We start from the raw sequence: 25,197 nt of genomic DNA on the forward strand, positions 1-25,197 counted from the left end.
GGTGGCGGGGGGGGGGGGGGGAAGAGGTGGCGGGGGGGGGGGGGGGGGGAAGAGGGGGGGGGGGGGGGGGGGGGGGAAGAGGTGGGGGGGGGGGGGGGGGGAAGAGGTGGGGGGGGGGGGGGAAGAGGTGGCGGGGGGGGGGGGGAAGAGGTGGCGGGGGGGGGGGGGGGGAAGAGGTGGCGGGGGGGGGGGGGGGGGAAGAGGTGGCGGGGGGGGGGGGGGGGAAGAGGTTGGGGGGGGGGGGGGGAAGAGAGGTGGGGGGGGGGAAGAGAGGTGGGGGGGGGAAGAGGTGGCGGGGGGGGGGAAGAGAGAGTGGGGGGGGGGGAAGAGAGGTGGGGGGGGGGGGGGGGGGGGGGGGGGGGGGGGGGGGGGGGGGGGGGGGGGGGGGGGGGGGGGGGGGGGGGGGGGGGGGGGGGGGGGGGGGGGGGGGGGGGGGGGGGGGGGGGGGGGGGGGGGGGGGGGGGGGGGGGGGGGGGGGGGGGGGGGGGGGGGGGGGGGGGGGGGGGGGGAGGGGGGGGGGGGGGGGGGGGGGGGGGGGGGGGGGGGGGGGGGAGGGGGGGGGGGGGGGGGGGGGGGGGGGGGGGGGGGGGGGGGGGGGGGGGGGGGGGGGGGGGGGGGGGGGGGGGGGGGGGGGGGGGGGGGGGGGGGGGGGAGGGGGGGGGGGGGGGGGGGGGGGGGGGGGGGGGGGGGGGGGGGGGGGGGGGGGGGGGGGGGGGGGGGGGGGGGGGGGGGGGGGGGGGGGGGGGGGGGGGGGGGGGGGGGGGGGGGGGGGGAGAGAGGTGGTGGTGGGGGGGGGGGGGGAGAGAGGTGGGGGGGGGGGGGGAAGAGAGGTGGTGGGGGGGGGGGGGGAGAGAGGTGGTGGTGGGGGGGGAAGAGGGGTGGTGGGGGGGGGGGGAGAGAGGTGGTGGTGGGGGGGGGGGGAGAGAGGTGGTGGGGGGGGGGGGGGAGAGGTGGTGGGGGGGGGGGGGGGGAGAGAGGTGGTGGGGGGGGGGGTTCGAGGAGAGGTGAGGTAGCCCGGGGGGAGAGGAGAGGTGAGGTAGCCCGGGGGGAGAGGAGAGGTGAGGTAGCCCGGGGGGAGAGGAGAGGTGAGGTAGCCCGGGGGGAGAGGAGAGGTGAGGTAGCCCGGGAGCAGAGGTACGGGAGGTGAGGGCGCAGAAGGGCGAGCTACATGCGGTGTGACGTCACATTACTCTACTTTGTGAGTTTTCCTACCTCTTAACTTCCGGTCACACCGCTAATGACGTGAGGACTGGAGGCGTTCCAGAGTTTTGACGATCTGCGCATGCGCAGGTCCAGGTTGTTGGTGGCTGTCACGCCCCTCTGAACGCCGGTAGGGATCACGTGTCCGGCTTCGCTCTCCCGCGCTTTGTGTTTCATGCGCTGATTGGCTGTAGAGACAGACACGCCTCCGGAAGAACAAATTTAAGGACTGTTACCATAGAAACAAAACAACGCGACCGAGAGCCTGGGGATCTGGGAGGACGGAGCTGCTGATCCGGTAATAGTGAGCGACGGGGCCGACTGTGCAGAACCGCTCCCCCCAATACCCTGCATCATACGGGAGGGGCCATAGAGAAGTCATCATTTGTCATATAGAGATGTATAGTGTATATGTACTGTGTATATAGTGTATATGTAGTGTGTGTGTATATAGTGTATATGTAGTGTGTGTGTATATAGTGTATATGTAGTGTGTGTATAGTGTGTGTATAGTGTATATGTAGTGTGTGTATATAGTGTATATGTAGTGTGTGTGTATATAGTGTATATGTAGTGTGTGTGTATATAGTGTATATGTAGTGTGTGTGTGTATATAGTGTATATGGTGTGTGTGTGTATAGTGTATATGTAGTGTGTGTATATAGTGTACTGTGTGTGTATATAGTGTATATGTAGTGTGTGTGTGTATAGTGTATATGTAGTGTGTGTGTATAGTGTGTGTATAGTGTATATGTAGTGTGTGTATGTAGTGTATATGTAGTGTGTGTGTATAGTGTATATGTAGTGTGTGTGTGTATATGTAGTGTGTGTGTATATAGTGTATATGGTGTGTGTGTATAGTGTATATGGTGTGTGTGTGTGTATAGTGTATATGTAGTGTGTGTATATAGTGTACTGTGTGTGTATATAGTGTATATGTAGTGTGTGTGTGTATAGTGTATATGTAGTGTGTGTGTATAGTGTGTGTATAGTGTATATGTAGTGTGTGTATATAGTGTATATGTAGTGTGTGTATATAGTGTATATGTAGTGTGTGTGTGTGTGTGTGTGTATAGTGTATATGTAGTGTGTGTGTGTATATGTAGTGTGTGTGTATATAGTGTATATGTAGTGTGTGTGTATATAGTGTATATGGTGTGTGTGTGTGTGTATAGTGTATATGTAGTGTGTGTATATAGTGTACTGTGTGTGTATATAGTGTATATGTAGTGTGTGTGTGTATAGTGTATATGTAGTGTGTGTGTATAGTGTGTGTATAGTGTATATGTAGTGTGTGTATATAGTGTATATGTAGTGTGTGTATATAGTGTATATGTAGTGTGTGTGTGTGTGTGTGTGTATAGTGTATATGTAGTGTGTGTGTGTATATGTAGTGTGTGTGTATATAGTGTATATGGTGTGTGTGTGTGTGTATAGTGTATATGTAGTGTGTGTATATAGTGTACTGTGTGTGTATATAGTGTATATGTAGTGTGTGTGTGTATAGTGTATATGTAGTGTGTGTGTATAGTGTGTGTATAGTGTATATGTAGTGTGTGTATATAGTGTATATGTAGTGTGTGTATATGTAGTGTGTGTGTATAGTGTATATGTAGTGTGTGTGTGTGTGTGTATAGTGTATATGTAGTGTGTGTGTATATAGTGTATATGTAGTGTGTGTGTGTATATGTAGTGTGTGTGTATATAGTGTATATGGTGTGTGTGTGTATAGTGTATATGTAGTGTGTGTGTATAGTGTATATGTAGTGTGTGTGTATAGTGTATATGTAGTGTGTGTGTATAGTGTACTGTGTGTGTATATAGTGTATATGTAGTGTGTGTGTGTATAGTGTATATGTAGTGTGTGTGTATAGTGTGTGTATAGTGTATATGTAGTGTGTGTATATAGTGTATATGTAGTGTGTGTATATGTAGTGTGTGTGTATAGTGTATATGTAGTGTGTGTGTGTGTGTGTATAGTGTATATGTAGTGTGTGTGTATATAGTGTATATGTAGTGTGTGTGTGTATAGTGTATATGTAGTGTGTGTGTATAGTGTGTGTATAGTGTATATGTAGTGTGTGTATATAGTGTATATGTAGTGTGTGTATATAGTGTATATGTAGTGTGTGTGTGTGTGTGTGTGTATAGTGTATATGTAGTGTGTGTGTGTATATGTAGTGTGTGTGTATATAGTGTATATGGTGTGTGTGTGTGTATAGTGTATATGTAGTGTGTGTATATAGTGTACTGTGTGTGTATATAGTGTATATGTAGTGTGTGTGTGTATAGTGTATATGTAGTGTGTGTGTATAGTGTGTGTATAGTGTATATGTAGTGTGTGTATATAGTGTATATGTAGTGTGTGTATATGTAGTGTGTGTGTATAGTGTATATGTAGTGTGTGTGTGTGTGTGTATAGTGTATATGTAGTGTGTGTGTATATAGTGTATATGTAGTGTGTGTGTGTATATGTAGTGTGTGTGTATATAGTGTATATGGTGTGTGTGTGTATAGTGTATATGTAGTGTGTGTGTATAGTGTATATGTAGTGTGTGTGTATAGTGTATATGTAGTGTGTGTGTATAGTGTATATGTAGTGTGTGTGTATAGTGTATATGTAGTGTGTGTGTATAGTGTACTGTGTGTGTATATAGTGTATATGTAGTGTGTGTGTGTATAGTGTATATGTAGTGTGTGTGTATAGTGTGTGTATAGTGTATATGTAGTGTGTGTATATAGTGTATATGTAGTGTGTGTGTGTGTGTGTATAGTGTATATGTAGTGTGTGTGTATATAGTGTATATGTAGTGTGTGTGTGTATATGTAGTGTGTGTGTATATAGTGTATATGGTGTGTGTGTGTATAGTGTATATGTAGTGTGTGTGTATAGTGTATATGTAGTGTGTGTGTATAGTGTATATGTAGTGTGTGTGTGTGTGTGTGTGTATAGTGTATATGTAGTGTGTGTGTGTGTGTGTGTGTGTGTGTGTGTATAGTGTATATGTAGTGTGTGTGTGTGTGTGTGTGTGTGTGTGTATAGTGTATATGTAGTGTGTGTGTGTGTATAGTGTATATGGTGTGTGTGTGTATATAGTGTATATGTAGTGTGTGTGTATATAGTGTATATGTAGTGTGTGTGTATATAGTGTACTGTGTGTGTATATAGTGTATATGTAGTGTGTGTGTGTATAGTGTATATGTAGTGTGTGTGTGTATAGTGTGTGTATAGTGTATATGTAGTGTGTGTGTATAGTGTGTGTATAGTGTATATGTAGTGTGTGTGTATAGTGTATATGTAGTGTGTGTGTGTATATGTAGTGTGTGTGTGTATATAGTGTATATGTAGTGTGTGTGTATAGTGTATATGTAGTGTGTGTATAGTGTATATGTAGTGTGTGTGTGTGTGTATAGTGTATATGTAGTGTGTATAGTGTATATGTAGTGTGTGTGTATATAGTGTATATGTAGTGTGTGTGTATATGTAGTGTGTGTGTATATAGTGTATATGTAGTGTGTGTGTATATGTAGTGTGTGTGTATATAGTGTATATGTAGTGTGTGTGTGTATATGTAGTGTGTGTGTATATAGTGTATATGTAGTGTGTGTGTATATGTAGTGTGTGTGTATATAGTGTATATGTAGTGTGTGTGTGTGTGTATAGTGTATATGTAGTGTGTGTATATAGTGTATATGTAGTGTGTGTGTATATGTAGTGTGTGTGTGTGTATATAGTGTATATGTAGTGTGTGTGTATATGTAGTGTGTGTGTATATAGTGTATATGTAGTGTGTGTGTGTATATAGTGTATTTGTAGTGTGTGTATATGTAGTGTGTGTATATAGTGTATATGTAGTGTGTGTATATAGTGTATATGTAGTGTGTGTATATAGTGTATATGTAGTGTGTGTGTGTATATAGTGTATATGTAGTGTGTGTGTATATAGTGTATGTGTGTGTGTGTGTGTATATAGTGTATATGTAGTGTGTGTATATAGTGTATATGTAGTGTGTGTATATAGTGTATATGTAGTGTGTGTGTGTATATAGTGTATATGTAGTGTGTGTGTATATAGTGTATGTGTGTGTGTGTGTGTGTATATAGTGTATATGTAGTGTGTGTATATAGTGTATATGTAGTGTGTGTGTATGTAGTGTGTGTGTGTATGTAGTGTGTGTGTGTGTGTATATAGTGTATATGTACTGTGTATATAGTGTATATGTAGTGTGTGTGTGTGTATATAGTGTATATGTAGTGTGTGTGTGTGTGTGTATATAGTGTATATGTAGTGTGTGTATATAGTGTATATAGTGTATATGTTGAATCCCCGGCAAGCACAGTGGGTCCCTTTTCTTTACGTGATTTAACCATGTAGTGACCCATCGCCCAGGCTCTCTTTGACGAGGAGCAGGGCTTTGATACGGAGTCTGGTAATATTCTGCGTCCTGGTGTCCTGCTTCCCGCTATTCTAATCTGGCCGCTGAGATATCTGGGTGTCAGCATTTAACACCCAATGGTCTTCCTTCTGGCAAATTGGTTGTGCCTCCTAATTTGCCTCGAGTTGTTTTTTTGAGGACTTTCATTATTCTGTTTTTGCAGGTCATCCAGGTATTTCAGGGACTAAACCTCTGGTGGCCTACGTGGTCACGTGCTGTGGTTGTGTCTCTCTGCCTGTGAAGTATGTGCCAGGGCCAAGGTACCTGAGAGATGGGGCTCAGGACCCACATGTCCATGGACTTCATTACAGAACTCCAACCCTCCTGTGGTACTTCGGTCATTTGGGTTGACATTTTCCAGGATGTCCTCTTGTCTGGTTAAAGAATCTCCCCAGCGCTAGAGAGGTGTCTACCTTGTTTGTTGATGGCATCCTTAGGCTGCCTGGCATTCCAGACTCCATTGTCTCGGATAGGGTCGTCCAGTCTGTTTCTCTAATTTCTGAAGGATTTAATCAAATACTTTAGAGGAAATTCAAAATGAAAACAAAATAAACTCTTCAGCTTGTGTTTCATGGCAGTTGTAGACCTGAAGGATGCCTGTTCTCACATCTCCTCTAGATCATCCCTCAGGGTGGTGGTTCCCATAGAGGGTCACATCATGGCAGATACAAGCACTTCCCTTCAGACTTCCCATGGTTCTGAGGGTGGTGATGGCATAGAGGGTCACATCACTGGCAGATCCAAGCACTTCCCTTCAGACTTCCCATGGTTCTGAGGGTGGTGATTCCCATAGAGGGTCACATCACTGGCAGATCCAAGCACTTCCCTTCAGACTTCCCATGGTTCTGAGGGTGGTGATGGCATAGAGGGTCACATCACTGGCAGATCCAAGCACTTCCCTTCAGACTTCCCATGGTTCTGAGGGTGGTGATTCCCATAGAGGGTCACATCATGGCAGATACAAGCACTTCCCTTCAGACTTCCCATGGTTCTGAGGGTGGTGATGGCATAGAGGGTCACATCACTGGCAGATCCAAGCACTTCCCTTCAGACTTCCCATGGTTCTGAGGGTGGCGATTCTCATAGAGGGTCACATCACTGGCAGATCCAGGCACTTCCCTTCAGACTTCCCATGGTTCTGAGGGTGGTGGTTCCCATAGAGCAGGGATGCCCAACCTGCGGCCCTCCAGCTGTTGTAAAACTACAACTCCCACTATGCCCTGCTGTAGGCTGATAGCTATAGGCTGTCCGAGCATGCTGGGAGTTGTAGTTTTGGAACAGCTGGAGGGCCGCAGGTTGGGCATCCCTGCCATAGAGGGTCACATCACTGGCAGATCCAGGCACTTCCCTTCAGACTTCCCATGGTTCTGAGGTTGGTGGTTCCCATAGAGGGTCACATCACTGGCAGATCCAGGCACTTCCCTTCAGACTTTCCATGGTTCTTAGGGTGGTGATTCCCATAGAGGGTCACATCACTGGCAGATCCAGGCACTTCCCTTCAGACTTCCCATGGTTCTGAGGGTGGTGGTTCCCATAGAGGGTCACATCACTGGCAGATCCAGGCACTTCCCTTCAGACTTTCCATGGTTCTTAGGGTGGTGATTCCCATAGAGGGTCACATCACTGGCAGATCCAGGCACTTCCCTTCAGACTTCCCATGGTTCTGAGGGTGGTGGTTCCCATAGAGGGTCACATCACTGGCAGATCCAGGCACTTCCCTTCAGACTTCCCATGGTTCTGAGGGTGGCGATTCTCATAGAGGGTCACATCACTGGCAGATCCAGGCACTTCCCTTCAGACTTCCCATGGTTCTGAGGTTGGTGGTTCCCATAGAGGGTCACATCACTGGCAGATCCAGGCACTTCCCTTCAGACTTTCCATGGTTCTTAGGGTGGTGATTCCCATAGAGGGTCACATCACTGGCAGATCCAGGCACTTCCCTTCAGACTTCCCATGGTTCTGAGGTTGGTGGTTCCCATAGAGCAGGGGTGCACAACCTGCGGCCCGGGGGCCACATGCGGCCCTTGATACCATTCTGTGCGGCCCCCAACCATCTGGTAACAGACATGTATGCCTATGTCTTGTGGCTGCTCACATGTATTTTTCATGTATTTCTCCCATTAGATGGAAGTCCTGGAAGTGTAACTAGACATTAATGTTATATAATGTGTGTTCAATATGCCATAAGTACAATATTTCAGTTGTTAATACACCTTTCAATTTTTATTTCGGCCCTCGTCATTGGTTCAGTCTGGCAATGTGGCCCCCAACCAGGAAACGTTGTGCACCCCTGCCATAGAGGGTCACATCACTGGCAGATCCAGGCACTTCCCTTCAGACTTTCCATGGTTCTTAGGGTGGTGATTCCCATAGAGGGTCACATCACTGGCAGATCCAGGCACTTCCCTTCAGACTTCCCATGGTTCTGAGGTTGGTGGTTCCCATAGAGGGTCACATCCCTGGCAGATCCAGGCACTTCCCTTCAGACTTCCCATGGTTCTGAGGATTGTAGCAGAAATGGCTTCCATCATCAGCAGATTTATTCCATACCTAGAAGACTTTTCGATCCCGGCAAAATCAAGAATGTACGGCAGCGGTTCAGAAAGTGATGAAGATCTCGGACACCAGAGGTTCTAGGGTGGTCTTCTGGAATCCATAGTCCAGAGGACTCTCTTACCAGCACAGAAGGTGTTTGAGGACTTTGAGAACAAATCCGGGTTAGGCCTCATGCACTCGACTGTTTTGCGATCCGTTTTTCACGGATCCGTTCTGTATCTGAGGTTTTTTTTTTTTCTCTAATTTTAAGTCCTCTTCCGTTCTGTTATTCCACAAAACATATCCGTATGGTTTCCGTATGCGATCAGTTTTTTGCGGATTGGAAACAGTAACTTCTCACTAAACACATGAGCGATCTGGGCTGGGCAGAGCATTTCTACAGTATGGATCCGCAAAATACCGATGTGTTCCGTGTGTGTTCTGTATTTTTTGCAGACCCATTGACTTGAATGGGGCCTTGGACCGTGATTTGCGGACAATAATAGGACATGCACTACTTTTTTGCGGAACGGAAACAGAATACACACGAGTACCTTCCATTGTTTTTGCGGACCCATTGAAGTGAATGGTTCCGCATATGGTCCGCAAAAAAAAGAAGCGGAAAGAACATGCATTCGTGTGCATGAGCCCTTCGGCCTCTTGCACACAACTATGGCTTTTTCTGTATTTGCGGTCTGTTTTAAACGGATCCGTTTTTTTGTTTCAGTAGTGTTTCCGCTTCTGTTCCGTTTTTTTTGTTTGGTTTCGGTTTTTGTGTTTTTTTTTTTTTTTTTTTTGCAGATCGGAAGCGTACAATAATGTTTAAACAGTAAGTACATGAAAAAATTGGGCTGTGCATAAAGTTTTCAATAGATGGTTCCGCAAAAACTGAATGGATACAGAAGACATACGGGTGCATTTCGTCTTTTTGGCGGAACCGTTGACTTGAATGGAGCCACGGAATGTGATTTGCGGGTAATAGTAGGATGTTCTATCTTTGAATGGAAATACGGAAACGGAAGGCATACGGAGTACCTGCTGCTGTTTTTGCAGACCCATTAAAGTGAATGGTTCCGCATACGGACCGCAAATGGAACACAAGAAAAAAACCTTTGTGTGCAAGAGGCCTTAGGCCCCTTTCACACAAGCGAGTTTTCCACGCGGGTGCAATGTGTGACGTGAACGCATTGCACCCGCACTGAATCCGGACCCATTCATTTCAAGGGGCCTGTGTACATCAGCGTTTGTTTTTTACACATCACTTTTACTGTTCAATCGAGGGTTAACTCGCCTCATCCGCTTGATGGCGCAGCCGGGATCCTCCTCTGTTCTGTCTTCATTCAGTACGATGACGTCAGCGAAGGTCCTTCAAGAAGAAGGAAGAGGAGGCTGCGGGATCAGGTGGATGAGGGGAGTTGTGTTGGTGAAGAAGTCCAGGTTTCTTCTCACGTTTGCAAATCGCATTTCACTCACACGGAAAAAAACGGAGCAACTGAACGCAATCGCAGACAAAACTGACTGAAATTGCGTGCCTACTCGCGCGGTTTTCCTGCAATGCACCTCACCCACGACGCCCATGTGTAAGAGGCCTAAGGGTTAGAATCTGGTCAGAGGCATTCCTTGCCACGGATGCAAGCCCATCGGGGGTATATAGCGGTGGGGGCACCTGGCTGCTTCTGCAGGTGCCATAGCGGTGAGGGCCCCCGGCTACTTCTGCAGGTCCCCTAGCGGTGGGGGGCACCCGGCTACTTCTGGAGGTCCCCTAGCGGTGGGGGGCACCCGGCTACTTCTGGAGGTCCCCTAGCGGTGGGGGGCACCCGGCTACTTCTGGAGGTCCCCTAGCGGTGGGGGGCACCCGGCTACTTCTGGAGGTCCCCTAGCGGTGGGGGGCACCCGGCTACTTCTGGAGGTCCCCTAGCGGTGGGGGGCACCCGGCTACTTCTGGAGGTCCCCTAGCGGTGGGGGGCACCCGGCTACTTCTGGAGGTCCCCTAGCGGTGGGGGGCACCCGGCTACTTCTGGAGGTCCCCTAGCGGTGGGGGGCACCCGGCTACTTCTGGAGGTCCCCTAGCGGTGGGGGGCACCCGGCTACTTCTGGAGGTCCCCTAGCGGTGGGGGGCACCCGGCTACTTCTGGAGGTCCCCTAGCGGTGGGGGGCACCCGGCTACTTCTGGAGGTCCCCTAGCGGTGGGGGGCACCCGGCTACTTCTGGAGGTCCCCTAGCGGTGGGGGGCACCCGGCTACTTCTGGAGGTCCCCTAGCGGTGGGGGGCACCCGGCTACTTCTGGAGGTCCCCTAGCGGTGGGGGGCACCCGGCTACTTCTGGTGGTCCCCTAGCGGTGGGGGGCACCCGGCTACTTCTGGTGGTCCCCTAGCGGTGGGGGGCACCCGGCTACTTCTGGTGGTCCCCTAGCGGTGGGGGGCACCCGGCTACTTCTGGAGGTCCCCTAGCGGTGGGGGCACCCGGCTACTTAGCAGGAAAGTGAAGTGATGATGCATGCCGCCTATTGGGTCCTACAGGTGGCACCTGCTCCCCTCAGACATTAATGGTACGTCCCATCGGAATATCCTTTTAAATAAAATGGTTAAACCTAAATGAAATGATTCCACTGGAAAACCTTTTAGCCTCTTAACGGTCACATTAAAATTGGAAAAACCTCACAAAAATTTCACTTTTTTATTGTGGATTTTTAATGCGTCTGCTGTAAATTTTGTTGGCGCACAACTCGGGGGACACTATTGCATTTTTAACCCCTTAGTGACATAATTTTAGCCTTAAAGGGATCCTCTCACTTCAGCAAATGGCATTTATTATGTAGAGAAAGTGAATTCAAGGCCCTTCCTAATGTATTGTGATTCTTTACATCGTCTCCTTTGCTGGATTCATTTTTCCATCACATTATGCACTGCTCGTTTCCATGGTTACGACCACCCTTCAATCTCAGTGGTCGTCGTGCTTACATACTATAGAAAAATGCACCAGCCTATGTGGGTCCCCACGGTCCAGGCCACCAGAGAGGCCGGAGCTTTTTCCTATAGTGTGCAAGCACGACCACCACTGATGGATTGCAGGGTGGTCGTAACCATGGAAACGAGCCGTGTATAATGTGATGGAAAAAGGAAGCAATATGGAGAATCACAATACATTAGTAAGTGCCTTGTATAAACGTTCTCTACATGATAAACGCCATTTGCTGAAGTGAGGACCCCTTTAAGGACCAATAACATTTTACCCATTTGTGTTCTAGCAGTCATAACTTTTTTATTAAATTTTTTGCGGGATTAGGACTCTTGCACACGACCGTATGTATTTTGCAGTCTGCAAAAATCTGATCCACAAAAAATACGGATGACGTCGGTGTGCATTCCGTTTTTTTTTTTGCGAAACTGAGCAGCTGGCCCCCAATAGAACAGTCCTATCCTTGTCCGTAATGCGGACAATAATAGGACATGTTCTATTTTTTTGCAAGACAGAAATGCGGACATAAGAAAACGGAATGCACGTGAAGTACCTGCCTTTTTTTTTGCAAAAAAAATTAAACTGACACGGAAAGAAAATACATTCGTGTGCATGAGGCCTTAATTGTAGTTTTTTGGGGAACCACTTTGGGGTGTATATAGTGTATTAAATAAATCATTTTATTTTTAGGGGGAAAGATTGAAAAAAAACATGAATTTTGTGGAGTTTATTCCACTGTGTGCTAAAAATAACCACACTTTATTTTGTGGGTCTTTACATTGATGCCACATTTCTATATAATATTTTTACTATTTTCCTCCTGCAGCCGTCAGTTCTTCAGCTGCTCCCTCATTCTCCTCCACACTGACGGGGAGGGGGCGGCTTTAGCTGCTCATATCTCTGGTTTGATACCAGCTATGGCCTATTGTTTAAAAGCTGGTATTCCAGGCAGAATGACAGCAATATCTTCAGTACATGGGAGGATATCCCTGTTAGAAATCGGATGCAGTGAGCACAGCTGAAAGTGAAAGTAAAAGCAGGTTTTACCCGCCATTATTCCCGACTCTCTATTTCTAACAGCGATATCTCCTCTGTTGCTTGGACTAATGCTGTAAATTTGGTCTTGTATGAAAGCCTGGAATTCTTTCAAACAGGACCAGTTCCATGCTTCTAGCTGCTACCATTCAGATGTCAGGCAAAACAGTTAGGTAACAGAAGGGGTCAAAAAGAGCTACAAAAAAAATTAAAGAATCCATTCCATACTGTTTCCATTTTGCCAATCCGCCGCTCTCCTCTGGTTTTCGTGTTCTCTGGCTTGATCCACAAGAAATGGTTTAGGCTGCGTGGCTACAGCGGTGACCCACCTCAGCCAATCACCAGCAGTCCGGGCCTTCTCCCGTCACTGCCGATAACGCTGTAATTTACCCATCACTACTGATATTCCTGTCATATACCCGTCACTGCCGATAACGCTGTAATTTACCCATCACTACTGATATTCCTGTCATATACCCGTCACTGCCGATAACGCTGTAATTTACCCATCACTACTGATATCCCTGTCATATACCTGTCACTGCCGATAACGCTGTAATTTACCCATCACTATTGATATCGCTGTCATATACCTGTCACTGCCGATAACTCTGTAATTTACCCTTCACTACTGATATTCCTGTCATATACCTGTCACTGCCGATAACGCTGTAATTTACCCATCACTACTGATATCCCTGTCATATACCTGTCACTGCCGATAACTCTGTAATTTACCCTTCACTACTGATATTCCTGTCATATACCTGTCACTGCCGATAACTCTGTAATTTACCCATCACTATTGATATCGCTGTCATATACCTGTCACTGCCGATAACTCTGTAATTTACCCTTCACTACTGATATTCCTGTCATATACCCGTCACTGCCGATAACGCTGTAATTTACCCATCACTACTGATATCCCTGTCATATACCTGTCACTGCCGATAACTCTGTAATTTACCCATCACTATTGATATCCCTGTCCTATACCTGTCACTGCCGATAACGCTGTAATTTACCCATCACTATTGATATCGCTGTCATATACCTGTCACTGCCGATAACTCTGTAATTTACCCTTCACTACTGATATCCCTGTCATATACCGGTCACTGCCGATAAGGCTGCAAGTGTATTCCCTAGAGCTGCCTGCGTCCCCCTCGGATATTCCCTCAGAGCTGCCTGCGTCCCCCTCGGATATTCCCTCAGAGCTGCCTGCGTCCCCCTCGGATATACCCCGGAGCTGCCTGCGTCCCCCTCGGATATACCCCGGAGCTGCCTGCGTCTCCCCTCGGATATACCCCGGAGCTGCCTGCGTCTCCCCTCGGATATACCCCGGAGCTGCCTGCGTCTCCCCTCGGATATACCCCGGAGCTGCCTGCGTCTCCCCTCGGATATACCCCGGAGCTGCCTGCGTCTCCCCTCGGATATACCCCGGAGCTGCCTGCGTCTCCCCTCGGATATACCCCGGAGCTGCCTGCGTCTCCCCTCGGATATACCCCGGAGCTGCCTGCGTCTCCCCTCGGATATACCCCGGAGCTGCCTGCGTCTCCCCTCGGATATACCCCGGAGCTGCCTGCGTCTCCCCTCGGATATACCCCGGAGCTGCCTGCGTCTCCCCTCGGATATACCCCGGAGCTGCCTGCGTCTCCCCTCGGATATACCCCGGAGCTGCCTGCGTCTCCCTCGGATATACCCCGGAGCTGCCTGCGTCTCCCCTCGGATATACCATCCTGGTCCAGGTGTGTGATGGCTCTTCTCTCTTCTACCATCAGGCTGATATGGAGAATACAGAATTGGTGCAGGAACAGCCCAGAGTCTCTCCCTGTTTGCTCAGGAACTGGCTGGAGGAGGTGAGTGATGGCTTCATGTCATCATCCCCTGGAAACCTCAGCAGAACCCTATAGGTGTCATTATCGCTAGCAGTGCTGATAATTTCTTTAGGTGCACATTCGGGTGTCTGTCGGGCGATGACCTAGTCCACGGAGACCCCGATCTCTAGTGACTCCTCCCACGGGTTCCCTTACAACGAGGGCGTGTTTCCAGTATATGATTGGACCGACACCTGGGATGGTCGGGGGCACAGTGTACTGCCATTCTCCTATCACCCTGTATATATCTGGTCAATGTGCTCCTTTTATTAGTCAGTGTCTGCCGTATTAGATATTGGGGGTTGTAGTGATGGACTTCACATTTCCCTGGTACCAGAGATGAGGTACGCTGATGACCTCTGTGACCCTCAGGAAATGCTTCACAGCATGCCTCTCCGCGGGGGAACCCCGACCCCTGCTAGTGATAGTACAGACGGGGCGGGATGTGTTTCTGGGGGTAGTAGTCAGATGCTGGGGGTAGTGATCCCGGCCCCTGCTAGTGATAGTACAGACGGGGCGGGATGTGTTTCTGGGTGTAGTAGTCAGATGCTGGGGGTAGTGATCCCGGCCCCTGCTAGTGATAGTACAGACGGGGCGGGATGTGTTTCTGGGTGTAGTAGTCAGATGCTGGGGGTAGTGATCCCGGCCCCTGCTAGTGATAGTACAGACGGGGCGGGATGTGTTTCTGGGTGTAGTAGTCAGATGCTGGGGGTAGTGATCCTGGCCCCTGCTAGTGATAGTACAGACGGGGCGGGATGTGTTTCTGGGTGTAGTAGTCAGATGCTGGGGGTAGTGATCCCGGCCCCTGCTAGTGATAGTACAGACGGGGCGGGATGTGTTTCTGGGTGTAGTAGTCAGATGCTGGGGGTAGTGATCCCGGCCCCTGCTAGTGATAGTACAGACGGGGCGGGATGTGTTTCTGGGTGTAGTAGTCAGATGCTGGGGGTAGTGATCCTGGCCCCTGCTAGTGATAGTACAGACGGGGCGGGATGTGTTTCTGGGTGTAGTAGTCAGATGCTGGGGGTAGTGATCCTGGCCCCTGCTAGTGATAGTACAGACGGGGCGGGATGTGTTTCTGGGTGTAGTAGTCAGATGCTGGGGGTAGTGATCCCGGCCCCTGCTAGTGATAGTACAGACGGGGCGGGATGTGTTTCTGGGTGTAGTAGTCAGATGCTGGGGGTAGTGATCCCGGCCCCTGCTAGTCATAGTACAGACGGGGCGGGATGTGTTTCTGGGTGTAGTAGTCAGATGCTGGGGGTAGTGATCCCGGCCCCTGCTAGTGATAGTACAGACGGGGCGGGATGTGTTTCTGGGTGTAGTAGTCAGATGCTGGGGGTAGTGATCCCCGCCCCTGCTAGTGATAGTACAGACGGGGCGGGATGTGTTTCTGGGTGTAGTAGTCAGATGCTGGGGGTAGTGATCCCGGCCCCTGCTAGTGATAGTACAGACGGGGCGGGATGTGTTTCTGGGTGTAGTAGTCAGATGCTGGGGGTAGTGATCCCGGCCCCTGCTAGTGATAGTACAGACGGGGCGGGATGTGTTTCTGGGTGTAGTAGTCAGATGCTGGGGGTAGTGATCCCGGCCCCTGCTAGTGATAGTACAGACGGGGCGGGATGTGTTTCTGGGTGTAGTAGTCAGATGCTGGGGGTAGTGATCCCGGCCCCTGCTAGTCATAGTACAGACGGGGCGGGATGTGTTTCTGGGTGTAGTAGTCAGATGCTGGGGGTAGTGATCCCGGCCCCTGCTAGTGATAGTACAGACGGGGCGGGATGTGTTTCTGGGTGTAGTAGTCAGATGCTGGGGGTAGTGATCCCCGCCCCTGCTAGTGATAGTACAGACGGGGGCGGGGGATGTGTTTCTGGATATCTCTGAGACTGGGTGCCCACCATTACTAGACATGGGCAGCATTGGTGCCCAGGTGTATGGTGACATCCAATGCTACAGTCGGACGTGGTCTCTAATCAGAGACGGGCTTTGTGGCTTTCTGATTGTTCTGTCTCCTGGTACAGAGAGCAGCAGTCAGTCTGGATAGCGGCCCGCCTGGGCTCACAACGAAGGGACAGGTCCACAGACATGGACACAAAGGGATCCTGAGTACACAGCTTCTGGCCAACATGGCCAAGTCTACAACACATCAGGATTCATACAGGAGACCAGGCTCCGACAACACCCGGCAACACACAGGTACATGTATAGCATCTGGGCATCCAAGTCATGCCACCTGTGATCTGTGCCTTATACATTCATTTTTATCCCCAGGCCTAAGAGAAGAAAAGCTTAAGACATTGCTGTATCACAAGTACAGGTAAGAAGTTACTTGTGAAGCTCAGCATGGTGTCAGAGGTGTGTGAGGTGGACGCAGAGCTCAGCATGGTGTCAGAGGTGTGTGAGGTGGACGCAGAGCTCAGCATGGTGTCAGAGGTGTGTGAGGTGGACGCAGAGCTCAGCATGGTGTCAGGTGTGTGAGGTGGACACGGAGCTCAGCATGGTGTCAGGGGTGTGTGAGGTGGACACGGAGCTCAGCATGGTGTCAGGGGTGTGTGAGGTGGACGCGGAGCTCAGCATGGTGTCAGGGGTGTGTGAGGTGGACGCGGAGCTCAGCATGGTGTCAGAGGTGTGTGAGGTGGACACGGAGCTCAGCATGGTGTCATAGATGTGTGAGGTGGACACGGAGCTCAGCATGGTGTCAGGTGTGTCAGGTGGACACGGAGCTCAGCATGGTGTCAGGTGGACACGGAGCTCAGCATGGTGTCAGGTGGACGCGGAGCTCAGCATGGTGTGTGAGGTGGACGCGGAGCTCAGCATGGTGTCAGAGGGGTGTGAGGGGGACACGGAGCTCAGCATGGTGTCAGGTGTCAGAGGTGGACGCGGAGCTCAGCATGGTGTCAGAGGTGTGTGAGGGGGACACGGAGCTCAGCATGGTGTCAGGGGTGTGTGAGGTGGACACGGAGCTCAGCATGGTGTCAGGGGTGTGTGAGGTGGACACGGAGCTCAGCATGGTGTCAGGGGTGTGTGAGGTGGACGCGGAGCTCAGCATGGTGTCAGGTGTGTGAGGTAGACACGGAGCTCAGCATGGTGTCAGAGGTGTGTGAGGTAGACACGGAGCTCAGCATGGTGTCATAGATGTGTGAGGTGGACACGGAGCTCAGCATGGTGTCAGGTGTGTGAGGTGGACACGGAGCTCAGCATGGTGTCAGAGGTGTGTGAGGTGGACACGGAGCTCAGCATGGTGTCAGGTGTGTGAGGTAGACACGGAGCTCAGCATGGTGTCAGGGGTGTGTGAGGTGGACGCGGAGCTCAGCATGGTGTCAGAGGTGTGTGAGGTAGACACGGAGCTCAGCATGGTGTCATAGATGTGTGAGGTGGACACGGAGCTCAGCATGGTGTCAGGTGTGTGAGGTGGACACGGAGCTCAGCATGGTGTCAGAGGTGTGTGAGGTGGACGCAGAGCTCAGCATGGTGTCAGAGGTGTGTGAGGTGGACACGGAGCTCAGCATGGTGTCAGGTGTGTGAGGTGGACACGGAGCTCAGCATGGTGTCAGAGGTGTGTGAGGTGGACACGGAGCTCAGCATGGTGTCAGAGGTGTGTCAGGTGGACACGGAGCTCAGCATGGTGTCAGGTGGACACGGAGCTCAGCATGGTGTCAGAGGTGTGTGAGGTGGACACTGAGCTCAGCATGGTGTCAGAGGTGTGTGAGGGGGACGCGGAGCTCAGCATGGTGTCAGAGGGGTGTGAGGGGGACACGGAGCTCAGCATGGTGTCAGGTGTCAGAGGTGGACGCGGAGCTCAGCATGGTGTCAGAGGGGTGTGAGGGGGACACGGAGCTCAGCATGGTGTCAGGTGTCAGAGGTGGACACGGAGCTCAGCATGGTGTCAGATGTGTGAGGTGGACGCGGAGCTCAGCATGGTGTCAGAGGTGTGTGAGGGGGACACGGAGCTCAGCATGGTGTCAGGGGTGTGTGAGGTGGACACGGAGCTCAGCATGGTGTCAGGGGTGTGTGAGGTGGACGCGGAGCTCAGCATGGTGTCAGAGGTGTGTGAGGTGGACACGGAGCTCAGCATGGTGTCAGAGGTATAAGAGGTAGACACGGAGCTCAGCATGGTGTCATAGATGTGTGAGGTGGACACGGAGCTCAGCATGGTGTCAGGTGTGTGAGGTGGACACGGAGCTCAGCATGGTGTCAGAGGTGTGTGAGGTGGACACGGAGCTCAGCATGGTGTCAGAGGTATAAGAGGTAGACACGGAGCTCAGCATGGTGTCATAGATGTGTGAGGTGGACACGGAGCTCAGCATGGTGTCAGGTGTGTGAGGTGGACACGGAGCTCAGCATGGTGTCAGAGGTGTGTGAGGTGGACACGGAGCTCAGCATGGTGTCAGAGGTGTGTCAGGTGGACACGGAGCTCAGCATGGTGTCAGAGGTGTGTGAGGTGGACACGGAGCTCAGCATGGTGTCAGGTGTGTGAGGTGGACACGGAGCTCAGCATGGTGTCAGAGGTGTGTGAGGTGGACACGGAGCTCAGCATGGTGTCAGAGGTGTGTCAGGTGGACACGGAGCTCAGCATGGTGTCAGGTGGACACTGAGCTCAGCATGGTGTCAGAGGTGTGTGAGGTGGACACGGAGCTCAGCATGGTGTCAGAGGTGTGTGAGGTGGACACGGAGCTCAGCATGGTGTCAGAGGTGTGTGAGGTGGACACGGAGCTCAGCATGGTGTCAGAGGTGTGTGAGGTGGACACGGAGCTCAGCATGGTGTCAGAGGTGTGTGAGGTGGACACGGAGCTCAGCATGGTGTCAGAGGTGTGTGAGGTGGACACGGAGCTCAGCATGGTGTCAGCATGGTGTGTGAGGTGGACGCGGAGCTCAGCATGGTGTGTGAGGTGGACACGGAGCTCAGCATGGTGTCAGGTGTGTGAGGTGGACACGGAGCTCAGCATGGTGTCAGGTGTGTGAGGTGGACACGGAGCTCAGCATGGTGTCAGGTGTGTGAGGTGGACGCGGAGCTCAGCATGGTGTCAGGTGTGTGTGGTGGACGCGGAGCTCAGCCTGGTGTCAGGTGTGTGTGGTGGACGCGGAGCTCAGCCTGGTGTCAGGTGTGTGACGTGGACGCGGAGCTCAGCCTGGTGTCAGGTGTGTGACGTGGACGCAGAGCTCAGCATGGTGTCAGGTGTGTGACGTGGACGCGGAGCTCAGCATGGTGTCAGGGGTGGACGCGGAGCTCAGCATGGTGTCAGGGGTGGACGCGGAGCTCAGCATGGTGTCAGGGGTGGACGCGGAGCTCAGCATGGTGTCAGGGGTGGACGCGGAGCTCAGCATGGTGTCAGGGGTGGACGCGGAGCTCAGCATGGGGTCAGGGGTGGACGCGGAGCTCAGCATGGTGTCAGGGGTGGACGCGGAGCTCAGCATGGTGTCAGGGGTGGACGCGGAGCTCAGCATGGGGTCAGGGGTGGACGCGGAGCTCAGCATGGGGTCAGGGGTGGACGCGGAGCTCAGCATGGGGTCAGGGGTGGACGCGGAGCTCAGCATGGGGTCAGGGGTGGACGCGGAGCTCAGCATGGGGTCAGGGGTGGACGCGGAGCTCAGCATGGGGTCAGAGGTGGACGCGGAGCTCAGCATGGGGTCAGAGGTGGACGCGGAGCTCAGCATGGGGTCAGAGGTGGACGCGGAGCTCAGCATGGGGTCAGAGGTGGACGCGGAGCTCAGCATGGGGTCAGAGGTGGACGCGGAGCTCAGCATGGGGTCAGAGGTGGACGCGGAGCTCAGCATGGGGTCAGAGGTGGACGCGGAGCTCAGCATGGGGTCAGAGGTGGACGCGGAGCTCAGCATGGGGTCAGGGGTGGACGCGGAGCTCAGCATGGGGTCAGAGGTGGACGCGGAGCTCAGCATGGGGTCAGAGGTGGACGCGGAGCTCAGCATGGGGTCAGAGGTGGACGCGGAGCTCAGCATGGGGTCAGAGGTGGACGCGGAGCTCAGCATGGGGTCAGAGGTGGACGCGGAGCTCAGCATGGGGTCAGAGGTGGACGCGGAGCTCAGCATGGGGTCAGAGGTGGACGCGGAGCTCAGCATGGGGTCAGAGGTGGACGCGGAGCTCAGCATGGGGTCAGAGGTGGACGCGGAGCTCAGCATGGTGTCAGGGGTGTGACGCGGAGCTCAGCATGGTGTCAGAGGTGGACGCGGAGCTCAGCATGGTGTCAGAGGTGGACGCGGAGCTCAGCATGGTGTCAGAGGTGGACGCGGAGCTCAGCATGGGGTCAGGGGTGTGACGCGGAGCTCAGCATGGGGTCAGGGGTGTGACGCGGAGCTCAGCATGGGGTCAGGGGTGTGACGCGGAGCTCAGCATGGGGTCAGGGGTGGAGGCGGAGCTCAGCATGGTGTCAGGGGTGTGACGCGGAGCTCAGCATGGTGTCAGGGGTGTGACGTGGACGCGGAGCTCAGTATGTGGAACGTGGTACTTGGAATTGCCGTTATAAAGGCCCCTTCGTTCCTTGTGTTCATCCAGGATGCAAGGTTCAGGGTTCTCGCTCCAACACTAATGACCATAGCACCATCCCTTGTTGGGGGCTTGCTGACATTGTGGGGGCCTCAGATTTCAGATGGCGCAGCCCTGTACCAAGCAGCTGCTGGATAATACTAATGCAGTGGAAACCACTGTATGACGACATGTATGAAGACATTAGGACATCCTATTGGAGTCCATGTACCAATTGTGACCATAGGCTTCCAAGAAAACTTCAGGAAATCCTGAGATGAGTTGTGTAGTATCGATGCTGCAGAATTCTTCTCTAATGGTCTACAGAGCCAACAACTGTGCCCCTACTAAGTGGTGGCCATAATGCCGTTTATATATTGATTTGTTCTACCCGTAATTCATGGGCAGATGTCTATGACCGAGCGGCTTCCTGTAGACACATGACATCAGCCAGATGACACTGTGGATACGTGAGCCCCGTGGGACTTGTCTCCAGCACTCGGCACAGATTGTCTGCTCTGACGTCTTCATGCTCCGGGAGCCGAGTAAGTGCCTTGTGCAGCAGATGTGGACACCAGCCCTGCCCCCCCCTCTATTCGTCTGGATGTAGTCAGTCTGTGTGGAGCCTTCAGGTCTGCTTCCTATTACCAGCACAAAACTGGGACAATTGGCTCTTTGTACATATGAACCAGGGAGAGAAAGTCCAAATCTGCAGCTTTATCCAGGAACCTCGGCCTCAAGTAAAATATTATCATGGCTTTAATGTATTCAATGTGTTTTCTAGCTGGAGGGTGGGAAAGATTTAGATAGAAGACGTGAGTGTGCGCTGTACCAACAGAGAGGAGACGTGAGTGTGCGCTGGAGAGAGGAGACGTGAGTGTGCGCTGTACCAACAGAGGAGACGTGAGTGTGTGCTACTAGTGGAGGAGACGTGAGTGTGCGCTGGAGAGAGGAGACGTGAGTGTGCGCTGTACCAACAGAGAGGAGACGTGAGTGTGCGCTACCAGTGGAGGAGACGTGAGTGTGCGCTGGAGAGAGGAGACGTGAGTGTGCGCTGTACCAACAGAGAGGCGACGTGAGTGTGCGCTACCAGTGGAGGAGACGTGAGTGTGCGCTACCAGTGGAGGAGACGTGAGTGTGCGCTACCAGTGGAGGAGACGTGAGTGTGCGCTACCAGTGGAGGAGACGTGAGTGTGTGCTACCAGTGGAGGAGACGTGAGTGTGCGCTGGAGAGAGGAGACGTGAGTGTGCGCTGTACCAACAGAGAGAGGAGGCGTGAGTGTGCGCTGTACCAACAGAGAGAGGAGACGTGAGTGTGCGCTGTACCAACAGAGAGAGGAGACGTGAGTGTGCCCTGTACCAACAGAGAGAGGAGACGTGAGTGTGCGCTGTACCAACAGAGAGAGGAGACGTGAGTGTGCGCTGTACCAACAGAGAGAGGAGACGTGAGTGTGTGCGCTGTACCAACCGGAGTGAGAGGAGACGTGAGTGTGTGCGCTGTACCAACAGAGGAGACGTGAGTGTGCGCTACTAGTGGAGGAGACGTGAGTGTGCGCTGTACCAACAGAGAGGAGACGTGAGTGTGCGCTACCAGTGGAGGAGACGTGAGTGTGCGCTGGAGAGAGGAGACGTGAGTGTGCGCTGTACCAACAGAGAGGAGACGTGAGTGTGCGCTACCAGTGGAGGAGACGTGAGTGTGCGCTACCAGTGGAGGAGACGTGAGTGTGTGCTACCAGTGGAGGAGACGTGAGTGTGCGCTGGAGAGAGGAGACGTGAGTGTGCGCTGGAGAGAGGAGACGTGAGTGTGCGCTGGAGAGAAGAGACGTGAGTGTGCGCTGTACCAACAGAGAGAGGAGGCGTGAGTGTGCGCTGTACCAACAGAGAGAGGAGACGTGAGTGTGCGCTGTACCAACAGAGAGAGGAGACGTGAGTGTGTGCGCTGTACCAACCGGAGTGAGAGGAGACGTGAGTGTGTGCGCTGTACCAACCGGAGTGAGAGGAGACGTGAGTGTGTGCGCTGTACCAACCGGAGTGAGAGGAGACGTGAGTGTGTGCGCTGTACCAACCGGAGTGAGAGGAGACGTGAGTGTGTGCGCTGTACCAACCGGAGTGAGATGTTGGGTAAACTATCCTGACCACATCTGTCTTCTCTGGTGGGTAAACTATCCTGACCACATCTGTCTTCTCTGGTGGGTAAACTATCCTGACCACATCTGTCTTCTCTGGTGGGTAAACTATCCTGACCACATCTGTCTTCTCTGGTGTCAGCCAGGACATTCTTGAAGAGCTGGTCTCTCCAATAGAGGAGACGAAGGTGACAGAGTCAACAACTAGGAGAGACTATCAGGTGGAGGGTTTCCTCGCACAGGCTCCAACTCCCAGTAAGGTAAGTGACTCTTAGGGAGAAATGTATCGAACTGGTGTAAAGTAGAAATGGCTTAGTTGTCCAAAGGAGCTGTGAAAAATAAAAGGTGGAATCTGATTGGTTGCTATGGGTAACTCACCAAGTTCTAATTTCCACCAGTTTGACAAATCTCCCCCTTAATGTTTGGTGGTGCTGAGTGTGTGGGTGGTCAGATGTGGATGATCAGGAGATCCTCCTTGATGCAGATCTGGCTGGAGATGCTGTAGAAGAGGATTGAGCTTATTCTGTTCTCTTCATGTTTGACAGCGACATGACTATCGCACTGAGCAGGCGGTGACTTTCTGGACGGACAATATGCATGGTATCACTGTAAGTGTGCTCAGGATGCAGCTCTATGGTTTATGTGGTCATTGTCTTGATGTATGTCCCTTATGTGTCTTCTCTTTCCTGCAGGGAGTCTCGGACATCAGAACAAGGGACTCTCCTTTCAAAAGGAGTTCAGCTTTTACCACTCCAATATCTCATTATCTGGATCAGCCTGCCCCCCACACTATGGAAAATTATCCCAACATGTAATTTCCACAACCTAGAGAATTATCCTCGTGCATCTCCAGATGTCACAAAGAGGTCAATTCACCCGCTGTGTCACAGCCAATAGAACTATCCCCCTAGTCACTGTCCAGACCAGGAGAGTGATCCCCATATGTCACCATCCAACCCTGGAGAAAGGCCCAACATGTCACGGTCAAAACCAGAAGAATGAATGGCCTCACACGTCATGGTCACACCTGGAACAATGGCCTCACACGTCATGGTCACACCTGGAACAATGGCCTCACACGTCATGGTCACACCTGGAACAATGGCCTCACACATCATGGTCACAACCGGATAGCCTCACACGTCATGGTCACAAGGATTGTGTTAATTTGTCACTGTTGGACATTTTACATATAAAAGCATCCTGTGTCATCCACCATGCCGAATTTTCTCCATTCTCGAAACTTCCATCCTGGACAACGATGGTGGATTAGGGTGAATGCTTTCTGTGTGTGGGGTCTTTAACTTGTGCAGCCATTTGTCTTGAAGAGTAAGAAGGAACATCTGGGATCTCTGTGGTTGGTGCAGACCCTGGAAGCTGACCGATAAAATGGACGTCTCCCACCACTATCAATTCTCTTGATCCTTGAAACATCCAATCTTTAACATAAAAGGTGCACAGAAAACGCAGTCATCTGCATAAAGACATTTTCTATTCAGATATAATCCCAGTGTAGCAGCATCACACAGATCAGAGTCAATGATCCAGTTGTTCCAAGCCTAGTAAAAGGGAGGCTCTCCTGCATCATAGCTTTCATGCGCTTTAACGCGGTGTGCCCTTGGTAAGAGAGTCTCGGGGTAGCTACAGACTACCTTCACACCAAGTTCTCATGCTCTTCAATGGATTACAGATGTAAAGACTGTTGTGATTGATCCATGTGGTGCTGCTATGCTGAGGATTACACCAGAAGATAAAGATGTATTTAAATGCAGATCAAATTACGTTTTCTGTGCTTGTTTGAGAATTTCAAACAATCCTCTGTTTGGCTGGATTCACACAGGACAGATTTACTAAGACATTCAGAGATGCACTGTAGCTATCACAGGGGCTCAGGCTGGAGGACCTTTACAGGGTCTAGTAGCTGTCACGGCGGCTCAGGCTGGAGGACCTTTACAGGGTCTAGTAGCTGTCACGGCGGCTCAGGCTGGAGGACCTTTACAGGGTCTACTAGCTGTCACGGCGGCTCAGGCTGGAGGACCTTTACAGGGTCTACTAGCAGTAACGGCGGCTCAGGCTGGAGGACCTTTACAGGGTATAGTAGCTGTCATGGCAGCTCAGGCTGGAAGACTTTTACAGGGTCTAGTAGCTGTCACGGCGGCTCAGGCTGGAGGACCTTTACAGGGTCTACTAGCAGTCACGGTGGCTCAGGCTGGAGGACCTTTACAGGGTCTACTAGCAGTCACGGCGGCTCAGGCTGGAGGACCATTACAGGGTCTAGTAACTGTCACAGCGGCTCAGGCTGGAGGACCATTACAGGGTCTAGTAACTGTCACAGCGGCTCAGGCTGGAGGACCTTTACAGGGTCTACTAGCAGTCACGGTGGCTCAGGCTGGAGGACCTTTACAGGGTCTACTAGCAGTCACGGCGGCTCAGGTTGGAGGACCATTACAGGGTCTAGTAACTGTCACAGCGGCTCAGGCTGGAGGACCATTACAGGGTCTAGTAACTGTCACAGCGGCTCAGGCTGGAGGACCATTACAGGGTCTAGTAACTGTCACAG

The 25,197-nt window shown here is 51.8% G+C and overlaps 1 protein-coding gene and 1 long non-coding RNA gene across 2 annotated transcripts; one reads left to right on the forward strand and one right to left on the reverse strand.

Annotated features, from left to right (window-relative positions):
- The first annotated feature begins 1,459 nt into the window (after positions 1-1,459).
- SPAG8 (sperm associated antigen 8) lies at positions 1,460-24,683 on the forward strand. Its single transcript, XM_040420663.1, has 7 exons — positions 1,460-1,498; positions 13,950-14,027; positions 16,055-16,229; positions 16,305-16,350; positions 22,780-22,897; positions 23,183-23,245; positions 23,330-24,683. The coding sequence occupies exons 2-7, from the start codon at positions 13,956-13,958 to the stop codon at positions 23,450-23,452; spliced, it is 597 nt and encodes a 198-aa protein (XP_040276597.1). The 5' UTR covers positions 1,460-1,498; positions 13,950-13,955; the 3' UTR covers positions 23,453-24,683.
- LOC120991934 lies at positions 11,820-12,343 on the reverse strand. The gene is made up of 2 exons (XR_005776861.1): positions 12,209-12,343; positions 11,820-11,923 (listed from the first exon to the last, which is right to left on the reverse strand). It is a non-coding gene; the product is annotated as an uncharacterized LOC120991934 (long non-coding RNA).
- Positions 24,684-25,197: the final 514 nt, after the last annotated feature.

Source organism: Bufo bufo, chromosome 2 (assembly GCF_905171765.1).
Source record: "Bufo bufo chromosome 2, aBufBuf1.1, whole genome shotgun sequence".
NCBI lineage: Eukaryota > Metazoa > Chordata > Amphibia > Anura > Bufonidae > Bufo > Bufo bufo.